The sequence below is a fragment of the Malaclemys terrapin genome, chromosome 3 (genome assembly GCF_027887155.1).
Source record: "Malaclemys terrapin pileata isolate rMalTer1 chromosome 3, rMalTer1.hap1, whole genome shotgun sequence".
Lineage (NCBI taxonomy): Eukaryota > Metazoa > Chordata > Testudines > Emydidae > Malaclemys > Malaclemys terrapin.
Genome location: NC_071507.1, coordinates 43966975 through 43994343, shown reverse-complemented (window position 1 = coordinate 43994343; position 27369 = coordinate 43966975). Strand labels below are relative to the sequence as shown.

General features: G+C 43.6%; 1 protein-coding gene and 1 long non-coding RNA gene across 2 annotated transcripts; one reads left to right on the top strand and one right to left on the bottom strand.

Annotated features, from left to right (window-relative positions):
* Positions 1 to 5079: 5079 nt before the first annotated feature.
* On the bottom strand, positions 5080 to 14166 carry NENF (neudesin neurotrophic factor). The gene is made up of 4 exons (XM_054022806.1): positions 13963 to 14166; positions 9007 to 9067; positions 8222 to 8325; positions 5080 to 7365 (listed from the first exon to the last, which is right to left on the bottom strand). Exons 1-4 carry the CDS (start codon positions 14122 to 14124, stop codon positions 7189 to 7191), a joined length of 504 nt encoding a protein of 167 aa, XP_053878781.1. The 5' UTR covers positions 14125 to 14166; the 3' UTR covers positions 5080 to 7188.
* Positions 14167 to 16248: 2082 nt separating this feature from the next.
* LOC128834213 (uncharacterized) lies at positions 16249 to 23040 on the top strand. Its single transcript, XR_008444397.1, has 5 exons — positions 16249 to 16849; positions 16980 to 17274; positions 18695 to 18807; positions 19119 to 19258; positions 22370 to 23040. It is a non-coding gene; the product is annotated as an uncharacterized LOC128834213 (long non-coding RNA).
* Positions 23041 to 27369: the final 4329 nt, after the last annotated feature.

Genomic DNA, 27369 nt, shown 5'->3' with positions numbered 1-27369 from the left:
AGAAACTGATGTTAAACTGATGGAACTCTCATATTGGTTTAAGAGTCATGGAAATGAGTGCGTTTACCCACAGGGGCACTGAAATGTGTCCACACAAAGGTGTTGGAATGACTTAATGAAATCAGTTTCTAAACTGATTTAGTTTAAAATGTATAATTTTCTCATGTAGACAAGGTGTAAGGGAGTTAGGTTCCCAGTTCCCATTAAATTTCAATGTGATTTGGGTGCCTCACTCCATCAAAGCTTCCTTTAAAAATCCCAACCCGAGTGATTAGAACTAGGATTCAGGGCTCCTGGGTTGTATTCACAGCTCTCTTCAAATTTAGGTTTTGCCTAGATTAGAAATTAAAGATGTGCTGTTAGCTCATGTGCTAGCAAGACATTTTACATACTAATCTAGACAAGGCTTTAACATGAATTCACTTTAATCTGTTTCCAATCTGCAAATGGGGATAATACTTATCTACCTCAGAGGGGTGTTCTGAGGTTAGGCCAGATTCTGAAGCCCTTCTGTTGAATAGCAGTTACCTCAGCAATTAGTACCATTGACTTCAAACAAGTGGCACTCAAAGTGAGGGCTGCAGAATCTGATTAACGTACATCCAGGTCATAAAGCACTTTTCTGTGTGTAAAGTAAAGTGCCTATTGCTATAGTATTTAGTTAAATGTACTAGGATAAAAGATAGAATATTTGGAGGGGAGGTCATAAGAGGGAATCATAGCAGTGTTGTGTAAGTTATTCCTGTGTAAAGAGCGCCTTAGATGAGTTGTAGCGTTTTGACATTAGTTCAGCTCCCTTTGGTAAACTCTTTTGCATCTTCTCAACAATGAGAGATGGCTCCTTGAGATGCTCACCAATATTTCACTCCAGAATGTAGAGTAAAACAGTATTTAAGAATAGAGTAGGTTCTCTCTTGTTATGGCAATTCATAAAAACCTTCTTGAATCACGCTGACACCCATGATAAATTAACAAGAGGTAGATTAGAGGAATTAGAGTAAAAACAGTGAGTCATCTTCTGGAAGCTACAAGTGGATTACAAAGAAATTCATCACCCTTCAGGGTAAATCGGGGGCCTGTAATGGGACCTCTCACTGTTTGCTTGTTTAAGTGAAAATTTCAGATAGATCAACGGTCTCATTGAAATGATGCAAAACTCAGGGTAACAAAACCAGCTCTAAAGAAGGGGTGACAATAAATGTGATAGTTTTAGGAAAAACAATTTTTAAAAATGTCTACTTGACATCATACACATTTCTGTCTCCAAGGCAAATGTTATCTTTCAGCAGTGTAAAATTCAGCTCCATCACCAGTCACCACACCAAAAAAGATAGCCAAGTCATATGTTGTAAGATGTTTTTTAAAAGGGTACACTCTAGTGCTTAGCATACTAGAGTGGGACCCAAGAGATAATGGTTGTGACATTCCCCTCTGGTGTTATATGGACCTGTGATCTGCTAGGTCACTCCAGTCCTTGACTCTGGGAGCCAGCCTTACCCTGCTCTGCTGTGATAACCCCCACTCCTGGGCTGTTCACGCACAGCCTCTGGCATGTAAGCTGCTCTTTGGATTGTTTTCAGAGTAACAGCCGTGTTAGTCTGTATCCGCAAAAAGAAGAACAGGAGTACTTGTGGCACCTTAGAGACTAACAAATTTATTTCTTTGGATTGTGCAACCGAATGACACTAGCCAATATCTCCGGTCCCAGACACAACCCTAGGAACCTCTGTCCTGCAGTGTCCAATTATGCCCGCTGGATGCTGCAAGCTTATATGAGTTCGTCAATTTAACAAAGAAATTGATATGTAACAGGCTTGTTATCCCAAGGGGAGCCTCTGACACGCTTCAAACCAAACGCACTGCTTCAGGTAGAATAAACAAACAGATTTATCAACTATAAAGATAGATTTTAAGTGATTAGAAGTCAAAACATAAGTCAGATTTGGTCAAATGAAATAAAAGCATTCTAAGCTGATCTTAAGTTTCAGTGCACATACAAACTTAGATGCTTCTCACCACAGGCTGGCTGGTTGCTCTTCAGCCAGGCTCTCCCCTTTGATCAGCGCTTCAGTTGGTTGGTGGTGTCTGTAGGTGTAGGTGGAAGCGAGAGGAAGAGCACAGCAAATGTCTCTTCCTTTTATCATGTCCTTTCCTCCCCCTTGGCTTTGCCCCCCGCCCTTCAGAGTCAGGTGAGCATTGCTGAGTCTCTCCAAGCAAGGTTCAGCAATTCCCCTGGTGTGGCCTCATGCAGGTGAGTCATTGCATTGTAGCTCCCTTGTTGGACAATGGCTGTGGATGGGTTCTTTGACACCCTGCCCGGGGGGTTGGTTAGTTTCCTTGCTGTTGCCTCTGGGGAGCTAATATCTGGCTGATTCCCCCAACTTACAGCATGTTTTAGTGACAACCATACAACACAATTCTCATAACTTCATATGCATTAATGATATACATATATGTATAGAGAAATGACTTTCAGCAGATCATAACCTTTCCCCGATACCTTACAAGGCACGCTTTATACATAAGATCCAAATTATATGAAAATGAGGAATATGGGGGTTCCAGCACGCTCCCCCAAGGTATAGAATGTCACAATGGTTCAACAGACTTTCTCTGTGACATTGTGCAAGTCATTTTATCATTTTATGCCTCGGTCGCTCATCTAGAAAATAGGGAAATAAAAGGAGATAATTCTTCCCTAAGTAGGGTGATCTGAGGATAAATTAATTAGGGTTCACAGGTGCTCAGATAGTGTGGTGATGATCCTCTGATGAGGAGGTAGATGGGTCAAATGAATTTTTGGTAAAAAAAGCTTTTACAAAACCTACTGTGTAATCAATATTTCTATGGCCTTTATTAAACATCAGTCAATAGTAGCAGTTTCTGAAGAAAAGACTCATTCCCCGGGCCTGTCTGCAGCCAGGGAATTGTAGCATTGTGAAAGTGTATTGGAATCTGAAAGTGAAGTTGACCAGGAAACAATTACACCAAAGTGAAAGTGACTAGTCATTTTATTTCCTAACTGAGAGAAATCTACAAAGGAAAGAGAATAAATTGTAAGAACATTTGATTTTTAAAATTCATTCAGTTTAGATTATCAAAAGTGTCATTCATAACAGAGCTGAGGAAAGTGTTATTTTTAAATGGGGCTGGAGCATCTCTTTCCATATACGTGAGTGGGGGAGGGCCAGATCTTTCACACAGAGAGGTCAGAGGGAATACTACGCTCCATCCTTGAGACTTCCATGTAAGCCCCTCATTGGAGATCCATGGGGTTAACATAACAATGGCCATACTGGGTCAGACAAATGGTCCATCTAGTCAGTATCCTGTCTTCAACAGTAGCCAGTGTCAGATGCTTCAGGGAAATGAACAGAACAGGACAATTATTGAGTAATCTATCCCGTATTGTCTACTCCCGCCTTCTGGCAATGTTCTTGTGTTCAAACAGGGAGAAGAGAACATTGTTACACCATATGCAAACCCACTTGAAGTTTGTGAGTTTGAATCTGCCCTCAAAATTAAGTTTCCATGTACAACATTTAACATGTTGGTAAAACTTCTAATCAACCACTGAAAATAATCTTAGTAGTGTAGCTCCTCCAGCTGCCCACATCAGGAAGTAGAGTGTCAAATTAGAGTGGGACAGGAAAAGAAGGAAATATTACTTAGTATTTTTATCAGAGGAGCTCTGCTCTCATTCTCTTACATTCCAATTAATCATCTCTTCCATATTCTTATTAGCCCTTACTCTTGGACCACCCCTCTCTTCATTCAACTCCTTGAAACACATTTCTCCCACAATGCCTCTCATTTATGGTGTTTGCACCATTTTGAGAATGAATCATCAGTCTTTGTACAGTATCATGAATGAGTTAGACCAGGGGTGGGCAAACTTTTTGGCCTGAGGGCCACATCTGGGTGGGGAAATTGCATGCAGGGCCATGAATGTAGGACTGGGGCAGGGGGTTGGGGTGCAGGAGGGAGTGTGGGGTGCAGGGAGGGGTGCAGGGTGAAGGAAGGGGCTCAGGGCTGGGGGTTGGGGTATAGGAGGGGTGTGGGGTGCAGGAGGGGGCTTAGGGTGCAGGAGAGGTACAGCAGGGAGCTCAGGACGGGGTTGGGGCTCAGGGCAGGGGGTTGGGATGCAGGAGGGGGTGTGGAGTGCGGGAGGAGACTCAGGACAGGGGGTGGGGTGCAGGAGGGGTTTGGCAGGGAGCTCAGGGCAGAGAGTTGGGGTGTGGGGTGCAGAGGGGTTTGGGTTATGGGCTCCTTGAGCGGCTCTGGGGTGGCAGTGGGGCTAAGGCAGGCTCCCTGCCTGCCCTGGCCTCGCGTGGCAGCTGGCACCACATCCCTGCAGACCCGGGGGGGGGGCAGAGGGCTCCGCACGCTGCCCTCACCTGCGGCTACCTCCCCCGAAGCTCCCAATGACTGCGGTTCCCCATTCCCAGCCAATGGGAGGTGCGGGGGGTCGGGGGGCGGTGCCTGCAGGCAAGGGCAGCACGCAGAACCCTCTGCCCCAGGGACTGCAGGGATGTGGTCTGACCGCTTCCGGGAGCGGCACGGGGCCAGGGAGCCTGCCTTAACCCCGCTATGCCATGGGACTGGCAATCCCACGGGCCGTAGTTTGACCACCCCTGAGTTAGACTGCAAGCTATTTACAGTTTGTTTGTACAGCACCCACCATCCTGATGAAGCTTAGTTTTAGAGCTGGTTGAAATTTGTGTTCGGGGTGTGATGTGTTGTGTGTAGTTTGCAGGTTTGGGGATTTATTTATTTTTTTATGAAAAACTACTTTTCAACGAAAACAAAACCATTTTTATTTTGGTCAACATTTTCTGGGGGGAGGGGTTTGGTTTTTTAAAAAAATTCAGAAAGAGGGAAAAATCAAAAGCCAGAATATTCTATTTTCAGCAAAAGTTTTCTGTTTTCAAAGCCTCGAGTTTTTTATTAAATTAGTTTCCATACTGTTCACAAACCAAAAATTTTCAGGTTTCATTTTTTTCACTGAAAAATGTTTGTGGAGTAATGGATCTAAAAAATGGTTTACTTTCCTGCAAAAACTTTATTAACAACCAACTGTAGCTTTAAATACAAACATTTATTAATTAGAACTTTGTGATGCAGTTAAGTGGCACAGGTAACCTCAGGTACACAGAAACTTGGTGGCGGTGTGTAAACACCAGGAATCCCTTGCTTTAACCTCTTACACTATACTGCTGAATGGCTATAAGGGAAGAAAGTGGCTTAAGGTACAAAGCACATTTAGAGTAAATATCAATGATGTTATGAAAGGGATAATTAAAAAAAAAGTTTTCTTTTATCAGACAATTGTCCTTCTCCCACAATATGCTATACAGTGTACAGATCCCAGGAGAGGGAGAATAAATGATTTAATCATTTACTCTTTGAAAGAAAGCAGCCAGGAGGTTAACATAATGAAGCAAATTATCTTTCAGAAATTGGAAGCAGCTGCTCAGTTTCTCAATGCTAATTCAAACTGTCATGGTGGCAGGTAAATCTGCATACATGACAGTTAGCATTTGACTTCAGTTAGTGGAAGTCAGTAGTTAGCAGCACTTGGTATAGCACAAGCATTTAATGTTCTCCGGTTGCTATGTAAATTAAAAGCAGCCTGAAAGACTGCCAAGAGAAATCTGACAGAGGAGAGGACTTATTTTCTCCCCAGCAGGACCTGGAGTTGTAAATTAGGTTAAACAGAAAAAGAACACACACACACACACACCTTTCAAGGGAACTGGAGTGGCAACGATCAAGCTAGAAAAAGTAATAGTGCAGAGAACCTGATACAGATTAAAAATGGAAAAAGCACCGGTAGACAAGGGTGCTAGAACAATTTGTGTACGGGGGTGCTGAGAGCCCTTGAACCAAACTATAAAGCCTGCATATGATAACTACTTCAAACCAGGGGCTGTGGCAGCACCCTTAGTTCCCGCGCCTATGTGTAGAGTCAGCCAGAGTTTAATTGACAACATAAAGAAGCTGGGAATATTCTGGTCAGACTGAAATAATCACAGTAAACTTACATTTTAAAATATGTGAACAAAGACTTTATAATAACCATAGATCCTAGGTTATAATTTCTCTTGGTTTGTGGGAATTAGGAGTTGAGGATACTAAGGAACCATCATGACCTAAATTTTAAATGACAAACCCATGTAAATGTATTACAAAAAAGTGCTATTTTGACAAAACTACTGCAATAAGAGTGATTTAGGCCATGTCTACACTACCACTTATGTCGGTGTAACTTATGCCACTCAGGGGTGTGAATAAGCCACCGCCCTGATTGAAATAAGTTACACCCACCTATGTGCTGATGTGGACAGCGCTATGTTGGCAGGAGAACTTCTCCTGCCAACATAGCTGCCGCCGCCACTTGTTGGGGGTGGATTATTTAAGGCGATGGGAGACCTCTTTCCTGTCAGTGTAGAGCAGCTCCACTAGAGATCTTGCAGCGGCGCTGCTGTGAGCTATTGATTGTAGCCATAGCCTATATCGAATCAAAAGGTAATTCAATATTACATTTCCCAGAAGAAAAATCTTCTTTGTTTTATAACACTGGGCTTTAAATAAATATACAGCATTTAAGTACATTTCAGGAAATCAGCATTTATATATCCACTGTAATCAAAGAGGATGAATATTAAGCCCCACACCACTCCTCTGAGATAAGAAGCCTTATTACACCTATTTTACTGATGGAGAAACTGAGGCATGGAGAAGTGAAGTAAGGTGACTCACGTAATACAGCAAGTTTGCAGCAGAACAGGGAACAGAACCCAGAAATGACAAAACCCCTAATCTCATGATTCAGCTATTAAAGGACACTTTCTCCCCTTTAGGGAATGAGTCTTTAGTTATCCAATTTTTCTTTTTATATTAAAAAAGAGAAATCAAGATAGTGGCAGTGAGAATTTTATTGAAATAATTCCCTCCAATCCACAGATATGTGCCACTGATTAAATTTTATTTGGTTCACTACTTGAAGGAATTCACTACACTAATAATCAGCTATTATTCTCTTTGGACGGGAGGACGGATAACAAAAATACAAAAGATACATAATTCATAGAAAATGTTCTTCTGCCTTAGAAATAGTCAATGTTTCCCAGTCATACAGTGTTCTACAATGTCCATCTGAGGATTTTCAGGATGCTAAATCCTTCATCAAAATTCATCTCTAATGCTGAAATGTGGCTGATCCTCAGGTTTAAAGTTCTGATTGGGGCTGCCATCCTCATTCAAAATTCTTCGAGAAGTGTAGCCAACAATAGGATATTTGGTTTTGTACACATCATTGAAGATATCATCCAGGGATTTTAGCTCTTCTTCCGTGAGTCCTGTCTAAAGGAAATATGGGCAAGAAAAAATGGCAGGTATTTACATGTGTCTTTATTTATGTTGATCATCCTAGCCTCGACGCCAGCCTTCAGATTTAATTTGCAGGGCACAGAAACAATGGAGGGTTTAAGTAATTGGCAATGAGTTATTTATCATAGAACCTTTCACCCCTAGGTCACTTACTCAAATTCAACTCAGTAGTGATAAAGCCTGACATCGTCAGATAAAGTGAGTTGTTGGCTTCAATTCATTTCCAAAAAGCACCATCATAGTTGGCCCATTTAGTATTCTCAGCAGAGACACCAAGGACTGAATTGGTCAAGGAAACTGAACTTAGGATGACCAGATGTCCCGATTTTATAGGGACAGTCCCGATTTTTGGGTCTTTTTCTTATATTGGCTCCTATTACCCCCCACTCCCTGTCCTGATTTTTCACACTTGCTGTCTGGTCACCCTAACTGAACTACACATTTTTAGATGCTGTCCCTCTAGACAGCTGTTAAAGTATGTTAACAGGGCAGCTGCTGCCCAAGTTGTGTCTGTTCTACTGATGGCGAATTTCTCTCTCTAGGGCTCTCCGTTTGGTAGCTTTCACCAGTCCTAAGTGCACTTTTTTTATTTTAAATTTAAAGAGTAGCTAAAACCAATGTTAGAGGAAAATGTATGCAAATCTATATAATGGAAGGTGTCTCAATCAGATCAAAAGGTATTATGGCATTTCTTAGAAAATAAGTATTTTCCTTATTTATAGGATTGGGCTTTGAATAAATATACAGCAGGGGAATATATTTTAGGGAAGCCAAGAAAAAGATTGAAATTTTGCAAAGAAGGAATTAAACAAACAATCCCATTTCTTACTGTGTCATGAGTGAGGTCTTCTGGGTCAAGTGACATCTTTGCAACGCCTCGTGTTGAGTCCTTCCCAACGAGGGCGTTGTATGGTGCACCTTTCCCATAAAATTCTGTTCAAGGAGAGGAAATCTAGTAACGTTCAGACTATTGACAATGAAAACAATGGGCCAGATTAAGCATCTGCTTATACCAGCATGAAAGGAGCCCATTATACTCCTAAATGAGCCAAAACCAAGGACTCGGATCCGAGCTCTTTTCCTCCTAAAATTTTGGTGACGTCTCAAGACAAACTAGCTTACCTGGACTAGTTAATGTGGCCTAAAATGACAACTGCCTGTCTTCACTAAGATTGTAATACAGCTGCTGCCCAGGTTGTGTCTGTTCTACTGATGGCGAATTTCTCTCTCTAGGGCTCTCAGTTTGGTAGCTTTCACCAATCCTAAGTGCACTTTTTTTTATTTTAAATTTAAAGAGTAGCTAAAACCAATGTTAGAGGAAAACGTGTGTAAATCTATATAATGGAAGGTGTCTCAATCAAGTCAAAAGGCATTATGGCATTTCTTAGAAAATGATAGGATAAGAAGAGGATCTGTTCTGTTCCAGACACAGAGGTCAGAATGAAAGGAGGTGTGAAGCTGAGAGTGGGAGAAGGCAGCTTCAGAGGAGGATGATTAGGAATTAAGAACAAATGAGTATGTTCTTTGTATTTAAATAGAGTTTGAAGTTTCCTAAAGGTTTAGGATGTTTAAGAAGAAAAATGGGATAATGTGAAGGGGGAAAAGCCAACTCACCTTTTCCAGAAGTGACATCAAATACTACTCCCTTCACGGCCATGTAAATAGGCTGGCCCTCCTGGAAAGAAAGAGAGAAGCCAGCAGGTGCTCAAAATAAAGCCAGCATTGAGGAGAGAATGAACCCCTTACTATGTGTTCTCTAGCAACTTAAATCACGATCAATGCACACAAGATTCACAGCCTGGAGTTTTCATTCATCCCCAAATCAATTACATGCTGCAAAAAAAAAAAAAAGAATAAAGATTTCTCTGTGGGTCTCTGGGCCGCAAGAAGCTGGTTTTCTATACCTTGCCATTATGACTGTTGTCAGCTTCCTGCCAAACAGTATCCCTGTGTCAGCTGCTGGCACTGTTCAGTAAAGAGGCCATATTCTGAGCCAAAGGCAGAGATGGGGGAGGGAACAGAGGCTGCATGCAGGTTAGTGTACAAAAAAAATCAGTATTCATCATGTGATAATTACATGAATAATTTCCACTGGTATTCAGTGATGTGTAGTTCACTGGTATCTCGCTGTGATGCCAAGTTCGGAGTGTCTGCATTCTGAAAACCATGTTGTACATGGAGAAATGTAGACTTCTGTTCTCACTATTGGAGCTTGTTTTCACTATTAGGACACCAACTACTAGTGGAATAGGTATGCTAAAGCCCTATTTATTTCTGTGCTGCATCAATGTGTCTCTTGCTCCCATAGATGATGATTCTTGAAATTCCTGGAATAAACACTGGTACTTGAAATAGTCTATGAGAATCTCTATGGATTTAACCCCAGAAAATGATGGAAGTTCATGGAAGAAACTATTCTGTTTGGAATCTAGTAGTCAGACAATACACTTCCCCCTTCTGTGCCTTTTCTGGAGTCAGTTCATAATACTTGTTTTTTCCAAGATGATTAAGTAAATCATTCTGGAGGTGGATGTTTTCTGAGGTGAAACGGTGTATGGCAGATGGTATTCTCCTTTGATCAAGAAGATAAAGCAAACACACACACACACACAAATCTGATCTGCTGACATCTGTTTTGCTTAATAAACCATTGATTCCATTTTGTCCTCCCTCAAAATCTATTTTCTCTGTCAATGAGATGCTGGTTAGTGTTTTCTAAAGTTTCTGGAGACAACCCCAAGGAGGCCAACCAGCAAGCCTTTCAAAGAAGAGATCTGTATAAATTTAGCAAAGGATTTTATCATTTTGAATTTGTTAGCTAAGATTTTTTTCATCATAGACAGCTAAAACTTCTGGAAATTGAATTCCTGTATTAATTCTATGATATTTTTAAAAACTGTCTACATTCTTGACTTAATGAGCTAGAAGAATACATTAAGGCGGGGTGGCCCGGCTCTTCAGAAGTTAATATGCAGCTCCTTGTATAGACACAGACTCTGGGGCTGAAGCTACAGGTGCCCCTGGCTCTGCCACAGGCCCTGCCCCCACTTCACCCCTCCCGTCCCCCCCCCCCCCCCGAGCCTGCTATTCCCTCGCTCTCACCCCCCCCCCCAAGCCTTCTGCAAGCCACAAAACAGCTGATTGGGGGGTGTGGGGAGGGAGGGGGAGATGCTGATCGGCGGGACTGCCAGTGGGTGGGAGGCACTGGGAGCGTGTGTGTGTGGGGGGGCAAGCTGATGAGGGGCTGCTGACATATTACTGTGGCTCTTTGACAATGTAGATTGGTAAATTCTGGCGGCTTCTCCGCCTCAGGTTGGCCACTCCTGCATTAAGGGAAGATTTTGAATCCATTGGCCTAAATGTCCTACCTGGCAGACAAGGATTAGAGTAGGATGGATACTTCATTTAATCCCTACACATCTCTGAAGGCTATGGAATTAGCTCAGTGAGAACAATAACTTTGTAAATGTGAAGAATTTTCTTTGAGGATTACCTCATTGGAGGGATCACCACAGGTTTTGGAAGAATAAATAGGTAGCTGTAATTCTGTAAAATGTTGAGGCATCGGTAGTTATAGTGCTAGTGATGAGGGAGAGAGTATCAAAAGTTCTGTATTCCAATATCCTATTGAGTGGTTTGGTATTTATGGTGAAGCACATTCTACAGATCTCTAAAACTGAGGAACTGTCTGTAAACACTCAGATGGGAGAAGATATCTGGTATCTGTTCTTTTTCTGTCAGGAAGGAAACAGGAAGAATATCCTGTTCTACCATTGTGGTGTTCATCCTCGGGAAAAGGGGAGATCTGACATACAACTAGAGACTTTGGGCCCATTGCCTGATTATTTTGATGGTTCTCTTGAGCAGCCTGGGAGAAACTGACCTGCTTGGATAGATGTTTAAGATCCGTATCCCTACAATACCTGAGATATCCTTGAAACTGATTGTACTATTTGTACACTATGATTTGAAAAGGCATTTCTATGCCTGAAATGGGTAACTTGGTCTCTCTCACTAGACAAACTCTCAAACAGGGCTATCTACAGAAGAGTTTCCACCAATTGCACATTTTTGCTCTATTGTATACAGGGGCTATGCGTAAGAACTGGTTAGAGAAAGAAATTAGAGTCAGGAAACCTGGATTCTCTTCCAAACTATTCACTGTTTGACTTTCAGCAAGTCACTTACCCACATTTGTTTGGTGTTTTGAAAACTTTGGATAAAAGATACTTGCAAATTATTATCATAATAATAATGCTTTCTTTCCTCCTTCTCTAAAATACTTTAAAGTAGTGCTAGGAAGAAAAACAAAATTACTCCAGAAATGTTGGTGTTCTGTTTTAAAAAAACAAAAGGAAAAACACACACGCTTAGTTGAGAATTAAAGTTGTCAGTAGATATCTATTTTATCTCATTTTTAGTTTAAATGAAAGTCAGGGGGTTAAGATCCCAGTAGAAACCTTATCTTTACTCCTTAGTCTCTCCATCATCCCCATCCTAACCTTCAGCTAGGAGTCACAGATGCCCAGTATCTCAGGGAAAAATTCTGGCCTGCAAACTGTTAATATATCACTAAACAGCTGTGACCAGACTTTCTAAAGTGCCCAGCAGCTAGCAGATTCTATTGAAATCAATGGGAGTTTTGAGGAGCTATTTTGAAAATCAGGCCAATGAAGAACCAGACTCTCCCCCACCTTCACAGTACAGGATGAGACCAAAACATGTAGTTACATCCATGACTGACAGCTGACTGTTTCTGCTAGGCTCATTCAGTTTTTGCCTTACTGATTGTAACCATCAATTGCCATACTATCAGTTCCTTCCCATTAATATACTGATCACTAACCTTTAACTTGCCTTGTTGATTGTTCACTTACTGACCATATTACCTAATCTCTCCAACCTCTGCCTCCTTTGTCATGCCTTCTTTTGTCCCCACATTCCACTCCGCTACTCTTCTCTCTCTTCCTCCCACTACAGTCTGATCCCCTCTACTGTTCTTATGCACCCAACACAACAATCTTCTTCCACCCCCAGCTCTGCCCTCTCCATCCACTATTAACCTCCTCTCCAACTCTCTTGACAATAAGGAGAGAGAAAAAAAACTTTAATTTTGCTCTAAACAATATTAATTTATTAAAATATATGTGGAAATATCAAGATGCATGCAAAAGAAAACAAAGGATTATCATTCTGTAATCCTTGTTCTTCCTTCCCCCAAACCTCCTCCAATGTCATTACTTATGCTATTTCTAAATGTAGATTGTAAGCCTGTTAGGCAGTATCCTGTAATTCTGCATCTATATGTAAAGATCCATGTACTCCTAAGGCCCTGTATAAATCTGATCACCCTGGACTTTATAGCGGTCACTATATAGCACACCCCAATTACTGAGAACTTCATTGCAAGAGTACAAATAGAAGTTGGATCCTCCTGCTCCAAAATCATAGGCCCTTATTATATGGGCTAACAGGGAATCACAATAAGTTGTTAAAAATATAGGACCTATGACACATACAATACTTGAGCAGTTCTATTGTTACCTAGTAGAGAGCAATGGTACATATACACACTAGCCAGCTCATACCAAAAACATGTCATATTAACCTCTGCATACAATCCGTCAGAGCCTGCCATGCCCACCATCCCACAGTGTGCTTGTCTTCACTGCAGAATTTTAACTCGAGTATCGTCCCATCCACACATACAGACCCTTAGTATGAGGGCTGTAGTGCTTTTAATTCTTATGAGCCAACCTGCCCAGTGACACAGACAAAATCTCAAGTTAGCACACAACTCATCAGCTGCTAACAACCATTCTGTAATGTGGATGCAGGCTAGCACCTTTTTCATCTGCTTTAGTCACTTCTCTGACCATACGAGGTGTGGTCCCCTCATCTTCACTATAAATTACACATCCTCGTAAGACAGGTCTTGGATCTTGTATACCTATAAACTGGAAGGATGTGTGTTGAATGGGGGAAACAGAGCGCAGGCAATATCTCCATATAACAAAAGATCATACCACTGCGATTCATATATGCAACGGGGAAGACTTGTGTTTCTTTCATAGGGCAACAAGTGGTGTTCTTCCACTGGTAAGGAACAGAGTTAAGGTTGAGTTGGAGTCTTAACTGAAAATGTCCAGACTGTCAGATGTTTGTCATTGGAACTGCAGTGTTCTAATGTCCTGGCTTGCACAAGTTGGTTTCGTTTATCACTGTCTCCTCGTCTGTTTCCCAGCAATGTTTTTAGTCTGAGAGTGGTGACTATGCTCCCCATTTGGAGAGAGCTGATTAAGCAGCTCCAGTGTGTGATGACACTTGGTCTCCTTTGACATGAAAAGTTTTTAAATATCTAAGAGAGATGGAAGAGTTGGCATCAAACTGCTCGTTTCTGGTGGGGGTGTCACGCATCCGGTAGTAACAACAACAACAACTCCACCCCATCTCCGCAGGGGGCAGTGCCCTCCGCCCATGCAGCAGCGCCCTTCCCCCCACCTAATCGTGCCCCCGGGGGCCGGTGCCCCCTCCCCAGCCGCATGGGCGCCACACTACTCCCGCCCGTACCTCCTGCCCGCTGTATCTGGCGAGCTCGGACTCGGTGAAGAGCCGCACGGGGGTGGGGGCCGGGGCCGGCTTGAAGCGCAGCGGCTGCTGCTCCGCCAGAGCGGCCAAGGCGGCCAGGCAGCCCAGGGCCAGGGAAAGCAGCCGCCCGGGCCCACCGGCCATGGTGCAGCGGAGGCGGCCCGGCTGCTCCGGGGCGGGGCCAGGGCCTGCGACGCGGGATCCGGGGAGGCTGTGGGCGGCATCAGCCCCTTTGGGGAAACACCCACCGCCCGCCCCACCCCCAACCCCAGCTCCGCCCGATCACCCCGCCCCGCACCAGCTCTGCAGCTCCCCCGCCTCGTCCCATCCCATCCGCTGCACCACAACCCCCCCCCCCACCTCCCTCCAAACCAGCCTCCCCCGCGCCGGGAAACCCCGGCTCCCTCCAAACCAGCCACCCCGTTGCATCCCCTACACCGCAACCCCCCCAGCTCCCTCTAAACCAGCCGCCCCCTCCCGTCCCCCGCACCGCGACCCCCCACCTCCCTCCAAACCAGCCGCCCCCTCGCATCCCCCGCGCCGGGAAACCCCGGCTCCCTCCAAACCAGCCACCCTGCCGCGTCCCCCGCACCGCGACCACCGTCTCTCTCCAAACCAGCCACCCCGTCCCGTCCCCAGCGCCACGACCGCCCTGGCTCCCTCTAAACCAGCCGCCCCCTCCCGTCCCCCGCACCGCGACCCCCGTCTCTCTCCAAACCAGCCGCCCCCTCCCCTCCCCTCCCCCGCACCGTGACCCCCCCAGCTCCCTCCAAACCAGCCACCCCATCGCGTCCCCTACACCCAGGGCCAGCGCTTCCACTAGCGGTCGCCTAGGGCAGCAAGATTTGGGAGGCGGCGTTTTGCCATCCTTGGCAGTAATTCGGCGGCGGGGATCCTTCCGCTCCAAGTTTTCGGGGTGCTTTGGCGGAAATTCGGCGGCGGGTCCCGGAGCGAGTGAAGGACTCGCCGCCGAAGCGCCCTGAAGACGCAGAGCGGAAGGACCCCCCGCCAGTGAATGCTCTGAGGAGGAGCGCTGCCGCCTAGGGAGGCAAAAACCCTGGTGCCGTTCCTGCCCGCACCGCAACACATCCATTTTGCTCTGGGTGGGGCCCATTCTTTCTGTATAGGCTCCTCCTTTTCCCAAAGGTTCCCCAGTTCTTCTTATATTTAAAACCCTCCCCCTCACAACATTCTCTTATCCACACATTGATGCCCTGCAGTTCTGCCTGTCTTACTGGCCCTGCTTGGGGAATTAGAAATATTTCAAAGAAAGCTACCATGGAGATCCTGGACTTGAATCTCTTACCTAGCAGCCTAGATATGGTGTCCAGGACCTTTCCTACCTTTTCCTGGGGCATTGGTACCCACTGGCTCCTCCCTAGCACTGCACATAAGTCTGTCATAAGTCTGGCAGGCAGTTTACCATGTGGTCATCCCTTGGTCATTAGAAACCCAACTAACTATATTTTTACTAATCGAGTGGTATTTTAGGTGGCCATAACTTCTGCCCACAGGTTGGGGAACTGGAGACATTAATGGTAGATTACTTTACAGTTTTCTTTAAGAAAAAGTCTTCCTTATGACCACATCCTAATTTGTTACCCAAAATTTTCTACATCAATCAGGTTACAATTCTTCATGCATTAGAATCTCTGAATTAATAAGACAATTAAGGACCAAGTTTAAATCCCATACAGGAATAGACTTCTTTAATTGTGGTTATATATTAATCAAAACCTTTCATAAACCTTGTCTTTGTGAGATGGGCAAATACTGAAAATCCCTCCACAGGTGAATCATAGGAACGTAGAACTGGAAGGGACCTTGAGAGGTCATCTAGTCCAGTCCCCTGCACTCATGACAGGACTAAGTATTATAACCTGTCATGTTGGGTTATAAAGGTACACACACTGCTATATGTCCTAATAGTTGGAGACAATTTCTTGTCAGCATCTGTGGGGTTATTTCAATCTTCAAAATTAGGTTTTTAGTGTCTGCCTGAAGGTAAGCCCTAGCTGTTACGATGTTCAGAGAAGCACCTATAAAGAATATATATTGTACTGTGCTCCAAGTGGACTTAGTGTTTATTTGGAGACCTATCCTGTGGAACAGGGATATGGCTGGCTGTACTGCAGAGAATGTCATTGTATGACTGGCCCTTGAGCAGCTAGTCATCAAAATAGGGGAAGTCTATTATCCCTGGCCATCGTAGGTAAGCAGCTATCACTGCTATGATCTTTGGGACAAAGAAGAGGTCAAAGGAAAACACTCAATACTGGAAGTAACCCTGACTGCTTGTAAAACAAAGAACCTTTTGTGAGAGGGGAGAATTGTGACATGAAAATATATGACCTGTAGGTTGAGCGCCATGAACCAATTCCTGGAATCTAACTATGGAATAATATCTGAGAGTCACCATCCTCAATTTCTGTGATTCCACAAAGGTGTTTATCAGTCTGAGATCTAATATTGGTCTCTCCATCCTCTCTTTTTTTAGGGTACCAGAAAATACTTTGAGTAGAATCCCTTCCCTCTCTGCTGGAATGCAACTGTTTCTTTGGCTCCTATGCATAGAAGAGAGATGACTTCTTGTCTCAGTAACTGTTCATGAGATAAAGAGGGTCGGTAAAGAGGGTGGGGTGAGGGATAGAAGTGAAACAGATTGAGTAACCTGATGTTATGGCCTCCAACACCCATCTGTTAGATGTAATCTGTTCCCAAGCAGGTTGAAAATGGGAGAATCATCTCCAAAGGGAGGGAGGTGAGTGCAAGTGAACGTTCAGGAGGTGGGGATGTTCCAAGCCCTCAACTAAGCCATCCAAATTGACGGTTGGATGAAGAGGACAGCTGTGTGGTGGTAGCAGTCACAGTAGGTAGTCTCTTCTTTTGACACCTAGGCCTGCCTTTCGGTGGTTCCGTAGGCCTAGGGTATGTAAAGAACTGAACTGGACGAGATCTCTGTGCCATTTGTGATCTGCTAAATTTTCTTTTGTTTGCAGGCATGTATATGCTAAGGGCTCTAAGTGTGGCTCTGGAATCTTTCAAAGTCTGGAGAGATTCATCTGTTGACTCATAGGAGAATTTAAGTCCATCAAAAGGGAAGTCTTCTACAGTATTCTGGACCTCCCTAGGAAAACCAGATAGCTCTAGCCAAAGTGCTCTACTCATGACAACATCAGTAGATGTGCAGTGGGCTACTGTGTCTCCTGCATCTAGGGAAGCTATCAAAATCAGCTTTTTCTAAGAACTGAGCTTCAGCTATGATGGTCTTGAACTGCTCACAGTGTTTTACAGGTAAGTGTTCACTAAAACTGTTGAATTTGTCATAATTGGAATAGTTGTACTTCACCATTAGACCTTGGTAATTTGCAATCCAAAATGGCAGAGTGGCTGAAAAGTAGCTCTTACAACCAAATAGGTCAAGGCACTTCTAGTCTTTATCACAGGGTGCAGACTTTGAAAGATGTTGCCTGCAATGCTCGTTGATAGCCTCCACAGCTAAAGAATTTGGTGGAGAGTGGGAGAACAAAAATTCCACATATTTTGCTGGGATGTAATACCGTGAGCCCGCTTGCAAGGGAGTGGTGTGGTGGCAAGGGTTTGCCATATGGTTTTGGCAGGATCCAGTAGAGCTTCATTCACTCGTAGAGTTAGTCAACCAGAGGATGTTGTATGTAAAATGCCAAAAGTTTGTTGCGATTCTTAGGCCTTTTTTAAGGGAATCTCTAGCAAGTCAGTATGCTTCATCAGTTCCTGACACTGTTTAAAATCATTAGCCAAAGAAGGTAGAGGAGGCATTACAGCCTCATATGGTGACAATGATATTTGTTTGAGGTGTCACCTCCTTGTCCACTCTGACCTCTTGCTCCTCAAAAGTTTCCTCTCGAGGTTGAGGTTGAGGTTGTTGAAGAGAAAGTGATGGAACAGGCAGGTGTCTTCTTCTGTATTCCCCACGAGTGACACTAGGAGTCCTTGAGAACTGACAGTAATAGAGAGCCCATTAAGAAGGGCATTGAGGGGGTCCATAAGGTAGAGGATGGAGCATCCACTGCTGGTCATATCATGAGCCCTGCCTCACTGGTACTTTCTCCCTTGGAATTTCCCTTTGAGGGTAGGTAACAGGGAAGAAGTCTCTTCTATGGAGGGTAGGAGATCCCTGGACAGAGATCCGGGAGTCAGAGGACTCCTCCTCAGAGTAGTCCAAAGGTGGGGTGAACACTGAAGGTGAAGATAGTTGTCTGCCTGGTGTGATACGTACTGGAGAGCTGCTCACTGGGGCTGGGTCCAAGAGATACAGGGAAATAAAGGATGCTTTGTACAACCACATATCCTTGCTTTCTGCCGGGAAATGCACGGAGCAATGTGATGCTGTAGTGTTGTAGCGTACATCTGAATTTATCTATTTGCTATTATTATGAGAATTTGGATTAAACCTCCTGCCTACTCTTTGTTTCCCAAGTACTAACACCCCAATGAATTGTACAACCAGTACTTTATTAAAAACAAATACAGGTGTTCCAGCTGCCAATACTAGAGAGTGCAATTGTTAATAAAAGTGAAAAGTGCAACGTGCAATGAAAACCAACAGTGATGACAATCTGTGCAATGTCACTGGAAATGGAATTGCCACCACCAATGTAGCTGTTCTCTACTGTGGCTGGACGGGGACAGAGTGAACAGGGTATACTTCTAATCATACACACTTCCATTCCAGGAGTTCATCAACTGAATCTTTGCCTACCCTGCCCCCCACAATTGTCCAGTGGCTACATTGGCTGCAGGATGTGAAGTGTGGAGGACGGTCCTCTGGGGATGGTGTTGATGCAGGTATTAGGGTCTGCTGCTTGCTGACCATCACAATGAGCAGTCACTCAAACATTTCCCTCTGCTGCTTCCAGTGTTGGTGAATGAGTTCCCTGTGCTGCTGTCAGCTCCTGCTCCATTCTCACCCTGTCATGCTCAAAGTACTCTGCCACCAGCCTCTCCTCCCTCTCCCTGTCCGTTACCTCCCTTTTCCTCTTCTGCTTCTTCATTTGCTGCTGGAATTTCAGCTGTTGGTTCAACCTGTGGTCAAAATCCCTCTGCATGTCCTGCAGCAGGTCGTCCCTAACCCTTTGTCTTTTCTCCTGTTGGTTCAGTGTCCTTGCCCAAAGAGGCTAGGTGGCTGCCTTAGTCCAGCAGAGATAGAAGGCCCTGCCAAGGCAATGAAAGAGGATATTACTTTTTTGTCCAGGAAAAGAAAAAAAAAGTTCCTTCCCTTTTCATGTTCCACATCAAAGTAAGGCCACAAGTTAATACTTTTATCTACCTGGTAGCATGCCTTTATTCCATCTGCCCACATTTGCCTGTTCAGAAGCAGCTGAATTTCAGGTCACAAGCCCATGAAGTAAATCTTTTATATTTATTTTATTTTAAAAAATCAATACATGTTTTTGACCTAGACAGGAGGGGCTTGGGGCCCACAGGCCAAGGACCTTTTACCAGTAGTGGTCTTAACACTATTTCAGGCAGTGGCATGTAGAAGACAGACCTCAATATTAAGTCAAAAATAGTTATCAGTAAAACTATTATAATTTATTCTTATAATATTAAGTCATTACAAACTTGCTTGCATCTTTATGAATTTAAAATATACTCAATATTTATACAGGATGCTTAGAAAAATAACAACACAGTCTGATGTTATCTGTTCCTTATTTAATTGTATGAAATGTTCAAGTTAAAGAAATCTGCCTTCTGTCAACTAGTGACAAACTACCAAAGTGTCAAAGGAGGATAACCACCCCACAGCCATAATATCTCTGTGTTTACTCTGAAATGCAGCTTTTATAAGTTCTATCGTGCCTTAACTTTCTATATTTTATTTTATGTTATGTTTTGAAAGATGTATGTAAACCTTGGTTGTTATGATTTATGTTTTCTATAGAATGCCTTAGTGAAGTTTTTAATTGCAAGTAGTAAATGTACTGCAAATGGCAGATTTTAAATCTAAGGGTCATTTTGGACAAAGGACCAAAGCACATCTGATATGAGATGCAAGTCTACTATAGAGATGAGTTTTATCGCAAGCAAAGGACTTTGTAGGAATGTTTAGGAACTGTATTATCAAGAGCCATAAAAGTAGGCCTTTTACAACCCCACTCTCTTTGCAAGAAAAAAAAATGTTGGTTTCAAACACACAGAAAATATGCTAGAAAAAATCCTATTAAAATTAACCCCTTTTATAAACTCTCTAAAGACTTAATTCTTCAAATATTAAGGAAAACATTTATGGCTGGGGAATGTTTTGTAGCAGATCTTTGTAACTTCTAAGTTCATGTTCCACTTGAAGGTGAAAAACCTATGCCTGTCATTTAAATGCTTAAGAGTTCATCAGCTTCTTTTGAGATGTATATTTGTCTCTAACTGCAAACCTTCTAATGTAATAACTTCCTTATATCATTGTATGTTAACAGTGGCATGGTTTATGTGCAATATAGTAAGGTCATTTGATGCTACAACTGGTTACTCATATAAAAGCCATTTGAGTATAGAATATTTATATTAATTAGGGAATTTAATTGATTATCTGGCTTAAACTACTTCCTTACCAAACTGAGAGAGACAAGTCACCTATCCAAAGATTGTTAAGAAGGGACAATAACTTCTTTAATGACTATTCAAGTTTAAAAACTTTCTTTAAGGAGTAATAAAGTTTAAAAAATACTTTTGAAAACTGAAAACCATGATATACGACATACAGGTATTTGCACCCGTTTGAAGCAGAATTTCAACTCCAATAAGCTAGCAAGGAACTAAAGGGATATATCAGAAAATGGGCCGAATAAAAGAAAACTCAGACTTCAAATATGTTCTGATAATCTCCCACAACAAAGGCAGTATAACTATCAAGTTGAGGAAAAATTACAACCCTGCTGCATCTGTTGTAGCAGATCATCTATGCATGAGCTGAAACTGCTGACAATCTCAGAAAGGTGCCGAGCCAGTGAAAGAATGACAGCTGCTAATTTTTTAATTCAGCCAAGCTCTGAAATAGGCATGCCTTCCTCCTCCCGTAAAGCTACGAAAGGAAAGGAATATAAAATTTGCTGAATTAAGCAAACCAGCAGCACCAGGCTGCCCCCATTCTTCAACTTTACAGTACTCCTCACAACTCCTCCTGTTCATTTCTGCAAGCAAACAAGTAACAGCTATTAGCCAAAGAGCAAAAAGGAGCGTAGAAGAGCATCAAGAAGAAGCAGCAACTTCTAGTTCAGCATCCAGGGCTAGATTAAGTTAGCAAAGCACCCCAAGGAATCAGATATAAATTTTCTTGTCGTGATTTTAATGGCATATTGAAATGCTATTGTAATTTAAGGTATTAAGAACATCTGTTGTTAAATACCCTATTGTTTACATAATGTATTTCTGGAGAGGAGACATAAGCTAACTTAGTAAACAGGCAGAAACTGTGGGATTTAATTTGGATTTAAGATGCTTGATATTAATTTACTTGTCTCAAGACAACTCCCTGAATGACTTTTTTTAACTGAGTTAAATATTTTGTTTGGTTTCATAGGACTTAGTTAAGATTGCTCACCATTAATCATTAATAAGCTATTTAAGTTATCAATAATATGGATATTAGGGCTCTGGGAGCATTCATGCAATCTAGCTGGGTGTGGGGCTCCACATGCGGTTGTGCTGAGTGATAACAGCGCCTGGAGGGGTTTGCTGCTTGTTATTATCAAAGCATTGTGAGAGACAGCCAAGGCTGGAGAGTTAAGGGGACACAGCGGTTCCACAGTCCCATGCTGAACCCTGGAGATCCCGTCACAAATATATCAAAAAGAATTCACCAACCCTTAAATTAAATTATTTTGCCCATCTATAAACTGCTTTAGTTATCTATGACAGAACCATTATTGCTTCTTTGTGTGTTTTCTTTCTTTCTTTAATCATAATTATTACCTCTGACTGTATTGTTATTATATTGCTTGGTTTTAATCATGGTATCCCGAAGGCAAGGTGTAATCCACACACCTCCAGGGTGTCATGTTCTGTCCCATCTAGTGACTCCGAGACCACTTAGAGAGAGAGATCAAATGAGTCTGCTCTACAGCCTTAACTAACAGCCTGTTGGCTTTTAGCTCATGAGGTAGAGGCTCATGCACTAAGCTCCGAGGTCCACAGTTTGATCCGCCAACGACCAGGATCTGTCAGCATTACAATGGCAGAGAATCCCTTGTGACTAAAATAGTGGGAGTCACATCTCTGAAGTCACATTGAAAGACGATTACTAAGATTTGGCCTACCATTTCTTGTTTCTCTAAACTATAAATTTTCATTGATTTTTGAGATAAAATCACTTGGTGCTCTACAACTTGAAACATTCCTTTCTACCCCACAGGCAGCATTAGAAGATGTTAATCTGCTGGATACTCCAGAGTAGAAGAAGGAACAATTTTTCCAGGCCTCTGGTAGAAGACAGCCATCTGTCTATGCAAAGGAGATATTTTATCACCTGGTGATTGATCAGCATATCAGTGACTGGAGAGGACTATGCAGTGTTGTTGTAGCCGTGTTGGTCCCAGGATATTATAGAGACAAGTTGGGTGAGGTAATATCTTTTATTGGACCAGCTTCTGTTGGTGAGAGAAACAAACTTTTGAGCTTACACTACTATGCTACTGGGGTGGAAGGAAGAGAATGGGGAAAGTTTTGCCCTGCCCAGGTATATCATAGATTGTCTTGAGTTTCTTGAAAGAGAACTCGAAATAATTAGGTGTCAGCAATTCCTCCCAACATATATTGTTGAGCTTCTAAAGTGCTTTGGGATGTCTCTGAATGAAAAATATTATGTAAAGGCCAGATTTGATATTCACTGCCCAAATCTTTAACGCTAAAATAAGTTCGACTGGCAGTGCCTCATGCACTTGCAGAATGGGAAGTGCACCTATACTTAAACCTCTGAAAACAAGGAAGTGCACACAGCTCAGCCTTGCAACTTACATTTTGGCTCCTGGAACTGAGGATGTACTGTATATTTCAGCCTGGACCGTCCTATAATCAGGCATAAGAAATGACTAAGTAAATGTGACATTTCATATGATGTGTTGTGCCCCACAGGATTGTATTCTCATTTGTCTGCATGCATTCCCAACTGCCCTTCACTGTGTAGGGGACAACTGTACTGACTGACACAAGATTATTTGCAGCAGGTTGCCACAGCTCACATGGCAATATGAGAAGTGCATCTGCGCCCAAAGGAATCACTACACAGACCCCCCATTTCTGTGCTGTTTCATTGGTTGTGCAAGCAGAGGAGTACAATAATCTATCATCGCTACAGGGCAGAGGTTAGTGCAAAGAGGCTGTTCCAGAAGGAGTCCTTAGGACAAAGGTCAGGGGGTAGTAACATCTGGTAACTATGGGGTAGTTTGGGCAGAGCAGGTGAAGTGGTCGAGTACAGGTCAGGTGTAGCCAGCTGGTGTTCACTAAGCCTGCCCTCTAAATGAGATGTTTGCCTTACTGAGGATATGGTCTGACAGTTTCTCCTCCTGTACCGATATGCTGCATGCCCATGGTGCACTTTATAGTCTGAGGAGCAGTGTTGATTTCTTGACCACACTGGTTCATTATGAAATATATTCCAGAGGCCAAATAAACCAACATCAGTCAGATTTATTGGTCTAAGCCAATAATAATACAGTGAAAGAAAAAGGTTCTATATCAGCGTTTCTCAAACTGGGGTCCGCGAGAGAACTCCAGGGGTCTGCAGGCCCCGCTGCTCAACTCCTCCTGCTCCATCCAAGGCAGGCTCCCTACCTGCCCTGGTTCCATGTGGCTCCCAGAAGTGACCACCAGGTCCCTGTGGCCCTTAGGTACAGGGGTGGCCAGGGAGGCTTCGCACACTGCCCCCACCCGAGAGCTGGCTCTGCAGCTTCCATTGGCTGGGAACCATGACCAATGCGAGCTGTGGGGGCGGCGCCTGCAGGCACGAGGGCAGCGCACAGAGCCTCACTGGCTGTGTCTCTGCCAGGGGCTGCAGGGACCTGGCTGACGCTTTCTGGGAGCTGCAGTAAGTGCCGCCAGGACCCTTCATCCCTCACGCCCTCGCACCTCAACCCCCTGCCCCAGCCCCGAGTCCTCTCCTGCACCCAAATTCCCTCCCAGAGCCCGCATCCCCCCACCCCAGCCCAAAGCCCCCTCCTCTACCCCAAACCCATCATCCCTGGCCCCAGCCCAGAACCCATACCCCAGGCGGAGCCCTCACCTCCCCCCACATCCCAACCCCCTGCTCCAGCCTGGTGAAAGTGAATGAGGGTGGGGGAGAGCGAGCGACCGAGGGAGGGAGGATGAAGTGAGCAGGGGCTTGGAGAAGGGGTAGGGCAGGAGCGGAGCCTCGGTGAAGGAGCAGGGGGTCCACGAAAAATTTTAAATCAAAATGGGGGTCCTCAGGTTGCTGAAGTTTGAGAACCGCTGTTCTATATGATACCAGTCTCGGGGAAGCTGTCTCATGGAGTGATGTTATATTCACCTTATGTGGAAGGCGTGCTCCCAAAGGTATACCGCTTAAAGCCCTCTCTTTATATCCTCCTTGTTTACCAGTAAAATGTACTATATATGTCATCTGAAACTAGATTTAACCAACTAGCTTTTTACCTTGCTTTTCTAGTACCATGGTGTACCCTTTATCTTTGTTCTGAACATATGCAATTCTAGGTACTAATGGGCATGAAAACACCTCCGAGGTCTGTCCCAGGGTAGATAGGCTTGTGAGGGTAACTCCCTTTTTGTTGCTATGATAAAGTAAACATATGTCCTGATCCTGACAGCTTTCCTATCTACTTAAGCCACAACCTACTTTAACTAATGCAAGGTGTTATGGGATACTTAGCGTAAGTGAACAGATTATAAAGGGACAGGCCAATTTAGGCTATGTAACTGCTATATTTATGCTTAACGTGTAGGGTGCAGATAAAACATACTATCAGTATAACATATATATACTAGCCAGCATATATTGGTCAACAGCAGGTTGAGGCATGATTCAAAGAGAGCAGAACTAAAGTTGGAAGGAGTGGGTGGGGGGAGGTATTTACTGATTTTCAGAGGTTCAAGTTTATCTTAACTGTTTATTCCCTGGTTTTTAGAGATTTAAATATAGGCGCCTTTGTTCTAGAAGGGTATTAGTAGGTTTGGACAAATGACATTTTTAGCAGTGAATGTTGATAAACATCAGCTTCACTGTACACACACACACACACACAAAACCCAACAAAAATATTTCCATCAGTAGTAATCAAAATTTACAGATAGCCAAATTAAGAAAAATGCTACTTGAGAATTTGATTTAAGGATATTTACTCTGTATATTTTCATGTGATGTTGACAACTTGTGTTTTAATGGTTATAAACCTTTCACTTTTTGATTCTTAACTGACTCCCCAAATACCCAAGAATTTCCCACAACTGTGAAAACTTAAATAGAAAAAAATAAACATCAGTATTATTTGTTGAAATGACACAATTGAATTCTGCCAAGCCTAGGTATGAGGCAATGGCAGGCAGCCTGTGTGACGGGTTGGATCACAGAAACCCCCTTGGGAGCTGCCACCCAATGTGCAAAGACTACCCCTGCTTCTGTTTTCCCTGCCAGCTCAGGACACCAGCACCCTGTCTTGCTGAGCCAGACACAGACCCAGGGTCTGAATCACTTGTCCCAAAGCTGCAAGTTTACCCGAAAACAGCTCACAGTAGTGCGCTTGTCTTTAGCACTCAGATGCCCAACTCCCAATGGGGTCTAAACCCAGATAAATCCGTTTTACCCTGCATAAAGCTTATGCAGGGCAAACTCATAAATTGTTCGCCCTCTATAACACTGATAGAGAGATATGCACAGTTGTTTGCTCCCCCAGGTATTAATACATACTCTGAGTGAATTACTAAATAGAAAGTGATTTTATTAAATACAGACAGTAGGATTTAAGTGGTTCAAAGTAGTAACAGACAGAACAAAGTAAGTCACCAAGCAAAATAAAATAAAATGCGCAAATCTATGCCTAATCAAACTAAATACAGATAATCTCACCCTCAGAGATGTTTCAGTAAGTTTTTCTCAGACTGGACACCCTCCAGGCCTGGGCACAATTCTTTCCCCTGGTACAGCTCTTGTTGCAGCTCAGGTGGTAGCTAGGGGATTCTTCATGATGGCTTCTCCCTCTCTCTCTTCTCTTCCCCCCTTTATATATCTTTTGCATAAGGCGGGAACTCTTTGTCTCTCTGGGTTTCCACCCCCCCTCACTGGAAAAGCACCAGGTTAAAGATGGATTCCAGTTCAGGTGACATGATCACATGTCACTGCAAGACTTCATTACTCACTTGCCAGCACACACATATACAGGAAGACTCACAGGTAAATACAGCCATCTGCAGACAATGGGAGTCATCAAGATTCCAAACCATCATTAATGGTCCACACTTTACACAATTACAATAGGCCCTCAGAGTTACATTTTATATTTCTAGTTTTAGATACAAGAGTGGTACATTTATACAAATCAGATGATCATACTCAGTAGATTATAAGCTTTGTAATGATACCTTACAAGAGACCTTTTGCATGAAGCATATCCCAGTTACGTTACATTCACTTATTACCGTATTTTTTCTAAAACCAGCTCAGTTACATTATATTGACTTATTATCAAGTTTTTATAAAACCATATAGACTGCACAACGTCACAGCCTGAACTCTGCATTAATAAGTTTTGGGGCCATGAATTTCCCATATTTTTTGAGGAAATTGTGTGTGCGTGCGTGTGCGTGCGCCCTAGTCCTGGCCTCTCCATGCATTCCCGCCCCTCCCCCCAGCGCTTCCCCTGCCACTAAACAGATGTTTGCCGGCGCTCAGGTCGCTCCAGGGAGGGGCGGGGCTGCTGCGCACTGGGGGGAGGAGGCGGGGAAGAGGCAGGTGCGTGGCCTAGGGGAAGGGGGTGGAATCGGGGTAGTGCGGAGCAAAGGCAGGGCCCTGCACTCCCCCTACACATACCCCCCGTGCCCTGACTCCTGAACCCCCACATCCCCACCCCTCACACCAAATGGGAGCTCCTGCACCTCCCCCCACATTCCCACCTGCACCCCTCGGACCAAATGGGAGTTGCCCCAGGTAAGTGCTCCACACTCCAACCCCTGCCCTAGCCCTGAGCCCCCTCCTGCAGCCTAACTCCTGGCCAGACCCTGCACCCCAATGTTTTTGTACATTTTTTTATAATACATTTACAATAGTTAGCTAACGGTACAAACAATATTTGGAAAGATCATTAAGTGGTCTGCCGAGACCCTCAGTGATTTTCAAGTGGTCTGTGGAAAAATAAGTTAGACCACACAAACAATCAAGGTACCTCA

What these genes read in the sequence shown, in the direction of transcription:
- NENF (XM_054022806.1), bottom strand. Translation starts at nt 14,124, where the DNA reads ATGGCCGGTGGGCCCGGGCGGCTGCTTTCCCTGGCCCTGGGCTGCCTG. An exon ending in TGATGTCACTTCTGGAAAAG is followed by an intron (nt 8,326 to 9,006) that starts GTGAGTTGGCTT and finishes CTCCTTGAACAG; the next exon opens with AATTTTATGGGAAAGGTGCA. An exon ending in AAGACCTCACTCATGACACA is followed by an intron (nt 7,366 to 8,221) that starts GTAAGAAATGGG and finishes TATTTCCTTTAG; the next exon opens with ACAGGACTCACGGAAGAAGA.